We start from the raw sequence: 10,865 nt of genomic DNA, 5'->3' as shown, positions 1-10,865 counted from the left end.
ATTCAGAGCAGTACTCAGTGTTCAGTATTTAGTGCAGTACTCAGTATTCAGTGCAGTAATCAGTGTAGTATTCAGTGCAGTACTCAGTATTACATTTCAATTCACCTGTAACTTGCATAACTTCAAATCAAAGTAATCAATAAAGTTCCAGTTAAGCATCTGACGCAGTGCTCAGTGCAGTACTAAATATTCAGAGCAGTACTCAGTGTTCAGTATTTAGTGCAGTACTCAGTATTCAGTGCAGTAATCAGTGTAGTATTCAGTGCAGTACTCAGTATTACATTTCAATTTACCTGTAACTTGCATAACTTCAAATCAAAGTATTGATCGTATCACCCCCCCCCCCACACACACACACACACACACACACACACACACACACACACACACACACACACACTATATACTGTATATTTGTATCATACGAAGCAGGTCCAGTTTAAATAAAAACAAAATACATTTCTAATTTTTTTGCTTTTTGACATATGTTGGATTACATGCCAATCATTATCAATCACTGTTATCAATCACTGTAATTAATCATTATCAATCATTGTTAATCATTGTTATCAATCATTGTAATCAGTCATTGTCAATTATCATTATCAATCATTGTAATTAGTCATTATCAATCATTGTTAATCATTGTTATCAATCATTATCAATAATTGTTAATCATCAATCATTGTTATCAGTCATTATCAATCATTATCAATCATTGCTATCAATCGTTATCAATAATAATCAATCATTGTTATCAATCATTAAAACCTTCCTGTTTCAATGCTAATGCTACCAACAGAGCAAAAAGAGTCGTGAGCTGCGAGTCTCTCACGCAGCCAAACAATGTTTGGAACTGGAAATAATTAGCCAAGTAAATTAATGTGGAAAAAATACATTTGTCATAATTCATAATGAGTGTGAATGATTCTCGATGCATTCCACAACATAAATAATTTGGACAGAATTAAATGATTCTGTGAGAATTCCATTCACACTGACCGAATCTTCTTCTCCTAGTAATACAAGATAGTAATGTAGTTCTGTAGTAGTACGGTAGTAGTACTGTAGTACTCATACAGTAGGTTTTATCATCCACCAGATGATTATGCAGGAAGTAGAATTCCCTGTGACAGGATATGGAACTCCATGGGGCAGGAAGTAGAACACCATGTGAAAGGAAGTACAGTCCCATGTGACAGGAAGTAGAGCGCCTTGTGGTTTTTGACAGAAAATCACTTGAATCTTGATTTGCTCTAATTATTTTTTGTCAACGACCTCTATATCAATACAAATAAGATTTTATCAAACTGACAATGAAAAACAGTTTATTTTGTGAGAGCGTCTTGTGTGAGATGTCGGCCATGTTGCTCTACCTTCATGCTGCTCAGCGTCAACCCTTCTGACTACTAGAAACCTGCAGCTTCCTTTGTGACCACGCCTCTGTGTGCCTTTGGGTGGAGCTTTAAAGCTTGATGCAGTACTCCTGCTTCACTGTATTCTAAAATACTATCTTATTTTAACACCGTGCCCGTCCACTTCACACTTGTTCATATAAAGATGCTTTTCTGTGTCTTGATTCCATTTATACTGAAATAAAAAGTTTGCTAAATGTTACTCGAAACAGATAATAAATGAGTGTTAAAATGTGTCTCTGGTTTATTAATGGGGCAGTCATATTCCGGGGGCAGAGGGGTCGTCCCTTTAGGCATGTTCCTAAAACAATTCTCCATTAAAAGTTCAAATTAAAGATAAATTCAAATTTGAACAGATTCAAGGTTCAAGAGGTTTATTCATCACATACATATACATACTTTTATACATATATGCAGTAAAATGTCAATGCAACACTCCCGGTGATTACGCACAATATGTTCTAGACTGAACACAATAGCGACCTAAAAATTTCTACTTGACTAACTAACTGATTCCTAAAACGTAATGCGGTAAGTAAGTCAAATAATATAGAATAAAATAAAATAAAGAACTCAAAGGTATTGCAGAGTGGGAGCACAAAATAGAAATAAAGGAAATAGACTTATGTATATGGGATAAGCTATTATGTACATACAGATATGTGCATTAAAGTGCAATGTGAATAAAGTGAGGTAGTGTGTGTAGAGATATACAGTACAACAGTACGGCGCAGAAATACAGTAACACCAAACAGAACAACAATACAGTACAGTATGCTACGTACAGTACAGTGCAGTGCAGTAAGGTAATGGAGCCTGTGTATGACTCAGTGAGGACCCCTGGTGAGTTCAGCATTGACAGTCCTTATGGGTTGTGGGAAGAAACTCTGTCTCAGTCTCTTTGTCCTCACTGTGTGACTGTGGAGGGGCTTGCCTGACCGCAGCAGCTGGAACAGTTCGTTGTTGGGGTGATGAGGATCCTTCATGATCCTACAGGCTCTGCTACTACACATTACATTGCATTTAGCAGACGCTTTTATCCAAAGCGACTTACAATTATTCAAACACCGACGACAGCCATCAGGAGCAATTAGGGGTTAAGTGTCTTGCTCAAGGACACTACAGCATGCTAGCAGGAGAAGCCTGGGATCGAACCAGCAACGTTTAGATTACTAGAAGACCAGTTCTACCTCCTGAGCTACCATCCCCACCTCTTATACACCTCCTGGTGTATAAGTCCTGTATAAGTCCTGCAGGGAGGGGAGGGTAGTTCCAGTGGTACGTTCAGCTGAACGCACCACCCTCTGCAGGGCCCACCTGTCCTGAGCAGTACAGTTCCCAAACCAGGCCATGATGTTGCTTGTCAGGATGCTCTCCACTGCTCCAGAGTAGGACTTGAGGATCCTCACCGAGACCCGGAATTTCCTCAGCTGCCTGAGGTGGTAAAGATGCTGCCTCGCCTTTCTCACCAGAGTGTCTGTTTGTAATGTCATGTTAGATCCTGTGATGTGGATTCCCAGGAACTTGAAGCTGCTCACCCTGTTGACAGAAGTCCCATTAATCACCAACGGTGTGTGCGTCCTCGATTGTAATCCACGCGAAAAGTCCACAATCAGCTCCTTAGTTTTGCTGACGTTCAGGAGGAAGCTGTTGTCCTGGCACCAGAGTGACAGGTCAGTCACCTCCTCGCTGTAGGCCTTCTCATCGCCGTCGGTGATCAGGCCCATCACAATGGTGTCGTCAGCAAACTTGATGGTGGTGTTGGAGCTGGACCTGGCCACACAGTCATGTGTGTACAGGGAGTACAGTAGGGCGCCAAGGACGCAGTCCTGGGGGGATCCTGTGTTCAGTGTGAGGGAGCTGGACATGTGCCTCCCCACCCTAACCACCTGGGGCCATGCTGTGAGGAATTCCAGGATCCAGGCACACAGCAGAGTATTCAGTCTGAGCTCCTTCAGCTTGACAGCCAGTCTGGTGGGGACTATGGTATTGAAAACTGAACTATAATCCATGATCAGCATTGATCTTGCGAGAAGACGGAAGCAGAAGTGAGTAGTGAGCGGAGACCCAACATGGCGATGCTCTGCTACACAAACTAACGCACCAGTAGCCCCACCTCAGCCAAAATAACAAAGCGAATTGCAAATAATATTTATATATTTATATATAAAAAAAAGGGAACACTGCGCGAAACCCAAGTGGAGGACCTCGAGGATTATATCGATTTTTTTTTAGAACGCATACCTGATGGAAGAGGACCAGGACCGCAATAATCCCACTCAGCAACAGACACTGATGATCTCATACCGGGTGCCGGTGGATGAGATTAACAACAAGCTGGATATGCTCGGACCACTTCTCCGAGACATTACCGAGATCAAAGCCAGCCTTGATTTCCTGCACCACACGGTCGGCGAGATGCAAAAAGACAACACGGATCTGAAAACATCCACGAAGCGTCTCACAGCGGAGATGGAAGTTGTAAAAAAGGAAAATAAAATAATGAAAGAGACCATCCTAGATATTCAATCTAGAAGTATGCGGGACAACCTCATATTTTCTGGGAGAGAACTACACCGAGTCCCCAGAAAATAAGGTGAAAGACTTTCTCCGCACCGCCCTAAAACTCCCGACGGACACCGTGAAGCAGATCATCTTTCACCGAGTTCATCGACTGGGACACCGTGTGGGGAACTGTCCCCGCTCCATAATTGCTAAGTTTGAACACTTCAAGCACAAGGAGCTGGTTAAAAGCAAAGCACGGGAGCTGAAAGGAACCACGCTGGGTATGGACGATCAATTCCCCCGGGAGATCAACGACCGAAGGAAGGTGCTGTATCCTGTCCTGAAGGAGAACTGGCAGAAGGGTAAACGCGTATCGATGGTTGCTGACAAATTATATATAGACGATCTGTTATACCGAGACTCCTCCACCACACCATGGTTATTCTGATCATAATGTATGTATTCTTGTAATTCCAGTTATTATATACTGCAAGATGTAGGAATAGGCATGCTATCTATGTCAGGATTTAAAATATCGCTCACTCTCATCTCACCTTCCTAATTCCCCCTCCATACTTCTCTCATCATCTCACCTCCCTAATCCCTCTCTCCTTACATCTCCTATCACTCTCACTCTATAATGTCTTTCACTTCATGTATGTCTAATCCGGCAATGTTCTGTGTTTATCTTTGTCTACTCGTCATTTGTTTGTGCAGTTATGTATCCCTACAAACTTTCTACAATACTATGGCATGAAAAGGAATATAAAGGAGGAAGCCCCAGACTTATCTATGGGAAAGCATGGGAACGGTAGTATAGCTATTGCCTTGGATGCACTGTGCCATCACCCCCTAACTAGCTTCAATGACACCCATTAAGTTTGTTAGTTGGAATGTGAGCGGCTTGGGCTCACCTGCTAAACGTAGGAAAATCCTAACTCACTTCACCAAGATGAACCCCAGCTTGTCTACTGCAAGAAACCCACCTCACTGCATCTGAGCACCTCAAACTCAAAGCTAAATGGGTTAATCAGATGTTTTCCGCATCATACCACTAAAAAAAAAGCGTTGTATCTATATTGATCAATAAAAGTATCCCATATCAAAATAAAACCACAATATGAGACCCAGAAGGTCGTTTCATAATGGATTTCATAAGGACTTTAGGTAACATCAAATTAAAAATAGCTAATATTTATGGCCCCAATGAGGATGACCCAAAATTCTTTCACAATATATTTTCAAAACTTTTAGAATTTTCTGAATCAATTATCATATTGGGAGGAGACTTCAACACAGTACTGGATCCAAATTTAGACCGTCCTCAAACCAGAAATATTCCAAAATCCTGGCGTTCGTTGGACACTATAAAACAATATATGAGTGATCTTGCTCTTGGGGATTGTTGGTGATCAAACAACCCACATTCTAGAGAATACACATATTATTCACCGCCCCACCAAAGTTTCTCTAGAATCAACCTTTTCTTGACAAGTAACTCTGCACTGTCCAAAACGAATCCAGAAATCCACCCTATTGTAATTTCCGATCACGGGCCGATTAGTTTCATCCTGATAAATGAAACAACCGGAACCCTCCCGGCAGGTGGCGGTTTAACACATCACTTTTGACAGATAAAGAATTTAACCATTTATTTTCAAGAGAATGGACTTCCTTCATTGAACTGAATAACTCACCAGAAATATCACCATCCTTACTTTGGGAAACAGCTAAGGCAGTTCTAAGAGGTAGTATTATTTCATTCTCCACTCACAAGAAAAAGAAAGGACAAGAATGCCAAAATAATCTCGAACAGTGACTAAAGGAGTTGCATTCCCAACAAGCCTACTCATCTTCTGAGCAAATCCGAAATGAGATCAGGACAATTACATCTCAACTTGAAACTATCAACCTTCAAAAGACAATTCCTTATGACACGAACATTCAATGACAAATCAGGTAAATTTCTTGCCAATCAATTGAAATGATAGAGAAAAATCACTTATTACAGCCATCAAAGATTCACAGGGTAGAATAACATATCTGCATCAATTACATATTTAGAGACTTTTATAAGAACCTATATCACTCAGATAATGAATTGAACATATCAAACATTCACTCACTCCTTGATGATATTGACCTTCCTAAACTTTCGACGGAGCAGGCTACCATCTTAGATCAACCACTTACTCTTGAAGAACTCAAGAAAGCGCTTTTCTCTATGCCCAACAATAAATCACCTGGATCGGATGGCTACCCAGTGGAATTTTATAAATACTTCTGGCCACTTATCTCCCCATTATTCATCAGAGTGGCTACAGAGGTCAAGTCAACTTCCACCATGCCTCCGCACATGAATACTGCTCTCATTTCGGTTTTGCTGAAACGCAAAAAGGACCCAACCCTCACCTCCAGTTACAGACCCATAAGCCTTATTTATTGCGACCTTAAGATTATAAGTAAAACACTAACCAACAGAATTAAAAAAGTAATTCCATTCATATTTCACCCAGATCAAACAGGCTTTGTCAAAGGCAGACACTCATCCAGCAATATGCGTTGTTTATTCAGTTTGATGAGCATATCGAAAAGGAACAACTTTAATACTATTATTGCCTCTTTGGATGCCGAAAAAGCATTTAATAGAGTGAATTGGACATATCTCTTTTCAATCCTCAACAAATTTGGCTTTAGAGAGTCCCTCATTCAATGGATCAGAATCAAAACAGTAATATTGTAGGCATACAAACAGGAAACTCTGTTCACAAAATTAGTTTGTATGCAGACGATATCCTGTTGTACATATGGAACCCAATATCATCCCAACCGGAGGTGTTCAATCTTATATCTAAATTCTCAGCTATCTCATACTATTTAATAAATTGCACTAAAACCACAGTCTTACCACTGGGGGGGACTGTAATGCTGCAACCCAGAAAAGTCACTTTACCATCACAACGGGCAATATTAGATACCTTGGTATTGATATCTCCTCCAATCTATCAGATTTGTTTACCCTTAACTTCACTCCATTGCTGAAATCCATTGAAGAAGACCTCATTCAATGGAACAACCTACCCATCTCACTAATTGGTAGGATAGCAGAAGTGAAAATGAAAATACTTCCAAAAATAAACTATATATTTTCAATGACCTCAGTGCAACCAGCAGTACATTGGTTTAATAGTCTCGACCCAATAGTCAACAAATTTTATTGGAAATACAAGAAACCGAGAATTCAACTAGCAACACTACAGAAAAACAAAGACTGTGGAGGCCTAGCAGCCCCAAACATTAGATACTACTATCCAGCAAACCATATTCAATTTATAATTAAATGGTTACAACCAGAGCAAAAATTGGCCCAAGGAATGCGAGACATTGAACAATCTGAATGTCAGGAGTTATCATTATCAGATCTCCCATTTCTTACTGAATCTATAAGAAAACATAATTGCTTTAAAAATCCACTTATCGCAACAACTCTGTCAGCCTGGTGGAAATTCCTTAAACTCAGTGGTCACACTCTATCTCCAAACAAATTCACGCCAATCTGGCACAACCCAGATTTCTTGGTTAAAAACAGACCAATAATCTTTAGGTCTTTGAAAAGACAAGGAATTACTCATCTGGAACACATTTTTGAAAACAATTTGCTTATATCCTTCCCAACCTTAACCCAAAGGTATAATATCGGTGGCCACCGCTTCCTTCAATTCCTTCAATTACAGCAGTCTCTAAAAGTTAAAATCAAATTGACGAACAATATCCTACAACCACCTGAAATGATTGAACATCTCACTCATATCGGTTACTTGAAAAATCCCTTTTCGAGAATATACAAACTTTTATTAAAAATAGACCTTATCTTTACCTACAATTAAATGGGAAAGAGACCTTGCTGTTCCCACCGATATCAACCTGTGGAAGCTTTGCTGACCTTTTCTATGACCCGCAACTCCAAAATGCATGGAGGTTGGCCTGTTGTGCCGGGACTGGTTAGGTGTTCCGTCTGGTCCTGTCAACCTGAGTCCTGAACCTGGCTGGCTGTGCTAGGCACAGGGCTCTCCATGTGGCCTCCTTCGTGGGTGGCGGTCTCCTGTCATCACACCGGGCTGCCGAGGTACCTGCCCTCTGACGCTCTTGGTGCGCGGGGTGCTCGTTTCTGGGGGGTCGGGCTGTGGGTGGGGGTGCCGTCTGCCACTCTTTGTTCTGTAGTCCGCATGCTCAGGCAGCTGGGGGCTGACCAGGGGCCTGATGGGGGTGCGGAGCTGCCCGACATGGCGGAGGTGCATGGTGGAGGTGCATGGCGGACGCTCTGCGCCCTTGGCTGATCGCTGTGGGTTGGCTGTCACCAGGTACGGGAGGTGGGACCACTGGGGCGCGTTCGGATCCGGGGGGAGGGGGTCCGCGTGGTTGCTTCCCGGCCTGCTGCGCCCCTGGATCGATCCGGTCGCGACTCGGCTATCTCTCCCAGTGCCAAAACTCATACTCAGCACATACACCACACAATAGACCGAGGCTTGCGGGATGGGCGGGGTGCAGGACTATGTGGGTGGGCATGCGGCGGGCAGCTGCCATCTTGTTACAAATTACATCCTGCATGCGTTTTGGTTTAAAAAGGTCTGGCAATTAAAAAAATGTGATGTTCATCTCTCCGGGGCTTTTGTAAAAAAGTTAAAAACAATTGAAAAAATGTCAAGTCCTCGTCTCGCTAATATTTAATAATATATAATGATATAACGTAATAGAGAGGGGAAAAAAAGAGAAAGGGAATTGTGAGCTGAGGTTTTTATTGAGACATAAATTGTAGAAAAGCATCATGGGAATCGAACATCACTGTGTTTCAGCGCCTCCTCCTAGTCAAAGTAAATACAGCAGTTTAAATGTGTTGGTCCTATAACGCTGCACTGCGCTCAAATTGACACTAGGGGGCACTGGAGGGAACATGACAACGGGGATGGGGGGAGAGAGAGAATTAGGGAGAGAGAGAGAGAGATACTCTAAGAACTAAGTTCATACTTCCTCAGCAGGAACCATCTGAGCTCCTCCTCCTGCGTCTCCACTGCTCTGGCTGAGGAATATGTTTGGAGGAAGCATCTGGAACCTGAGGCCCCGGCTGCTCTTCTTCACCTTCCTCTTTAACGTTGGGCGGGGCCGGCCGATTGCAGGACATCCTGGGATGGAGGAGGAGCCCAGCCGGGCCAGAGCCACCGGGATCTCCTCCAGCGATTCGGCCGAATCAGAGTGGTATTCGGCCGGGGGTCCGGCTGCCCTCACTGGGCCCGAGGATGTCAGGGGTGGCAGGGAGGCCCTCAGAGGGAATGCTGGGAAGGGAACATGGAGGCTAAGGGTCCCTGGAGCCAAACTGCCGCCCTCTGCAGGAGAAAAACATCTGGGATCAGTCTGGGTCCTCCAAACCCTTGACTGTGCAACCACAGACACAATGTCAACTATGGTGTAAAGTATGATCTACACTACAGCATCAGTGTAAACTACAGCGGTACCATACCGGGTTGTGTTGTGCTGATTCTGCTCGGTTGCCGCTTGGTTCTTTCTGCAGGAACTCTGTGATTTTTCCTTTTCTTATTCTGGAAAAGTCAATAAAGAGATAAAGGAAATAAACATGAAAATTTCAGGGTTTTAATGAACATGGAAGAGTAAAAAGTTATAAAGGAAGGAAATGTCTTCAGCGAGAAAGAAAGAAAAAAAGAAACCCCCATGCCCGTTTGGCGAACGATTCATTCGCAGCAAACAAATCTTTAAAGTGATTTGGGAGTCTGGATTCACTCCGGCACTGCATTCCAGCAAAATAAACCATTTGAAAGAAATTAATACTTTCTGTGAGAACACCTCATAACTCAGAGCGACCAACTCTTCTGACTTGTTGCCTGTTCACCGGAAGTCCTCCTTCGCTCACCGTGCGTTAAATCAAATAAATCAAACTGAACGAATAAATCAAACTTTTTTTACTGAGTGACCCGTCAAGACTGAGTCTCAATAAAGAGTCAAACCTTCCATCATGTAGAACTTGTGTGCTCTCTACAAACAACCAGAGTAGACGCTGCAGCCATGGCGATAGATGCATTAAAGCCGCGTTTCCACTGCAGGAACCCCCCAAGGAACTAGGAATCTTGGAGGAACTCAGTGTGTTTCCACCGTAGGGACCAGGATCTAAATTCAGTTCAGGGGACTACGTCCCCGAGCAATATATATGAACACACTAACTTACATGTGGTGCATATAGTGTAGCAAGTAAGTATTTCCCGCCTACACAGTAGACCAGGTTCGATTCCCTCTATGTGAATTCATGTTTTTCTATATTTTTAAATACAAGGACAGAAGAATAAAATGGAAAAAGACAAAAAAGCGATAATCCACTTAATCAATTTGGGTTTTTCCTTATCCATTTTATTCTTCTTGCTGGTATATAGTCTTCTGCATTACCGCCACCTACTGGACTGGAGTGGAGCAGTGCGTAAGTAAAACACATTTCAATAAATAAAAAAAAACGTACTCATGGCACCATCTATCTTATATAATGCATATTAAATATGGAAGGGGAGCGGTTTGAAATGTTTGCCGCACACACAACAGCCAGTCCATTATGAGCCGACACACCCACAAACGCCAGGGGCACAGGAGCCCGTCGCCGGTGTTAGAAAGATTATTTCTGAATGCCCTGTTTGTAATAAACAATGAAGAGGAAAAAGATTTTGGTCTCAAAGTTAATTTATTATCTTATACAAGGGCTGGTTGTATAAGGGTTGGATCAGATATGTACTTAAGGCAGCTCTCTGGGATCAACAGTTTATTTTGGGAAGTCAGAAACAATACAGTGGGCAAAAAAGTATTTAGTCAGCCACCAATTGTGCAAGTTCTCCCACATAAAAAGATGAGAGAGGCCTGTTATTTTCATCATAGGTAAACCTCAACTATGAG

General features: G+C 42.4%; 1 protein-coding gene across 3 annotated transcripts in view; it reads right to left on the bottom strand.

Moving 5' to 3' along the window:
* Positions 1-8,780: 8,780 nt before the first annotated feature.
* zdhhc1 (zDHHC palmitoyltransferase 1) overlaps positions 8,781-10,865 on the bottom strand; it is a 40,827-nt gene continuing 38,742 nt past the window's right edge. The window contains exons 10-11 of one of the 3 annotated variants that reach the window (XM_079998069.1): positions 9,436-9,514; positions 8,781-9,301 (exon numbers count right to left, since the gene is read on the bottom strand). In XM_079998069.1, coding sequence (XP_079854195.1) covers positions 8,940-9,301; positions 9,436-9,514 — 441 coding nt within the window. In that variant the 3' untranslated portion in view covers positions 8,781-8,939. The remainder of the gene's footprint in view (positions 9,302-9,435; positions 9,515-10,865) is intronic. The other 2 variants (XM_079998070.1, XR_013844080.1) reach the window with 2 other exon arrangements.

The sequence above is a fragment of the Zeus faber genome (genome assembly GCF_960531495.2).
Source record: "Zeus faber genome assembly, chromosome: 3".
In the NCBI taxonomy this organism is placed as follows: domain Eukaryota; kingdom Metazoa; phylum Chordata; class Actinopteri; order Zeiformes; family Zeidae; genus Zeus; species Zeus faber.
The sequence above is the reverse complement of the archived record's forward strand: the minus strand, read 5'-3'. Positions and strand labels throughout refer to the sequence as shown.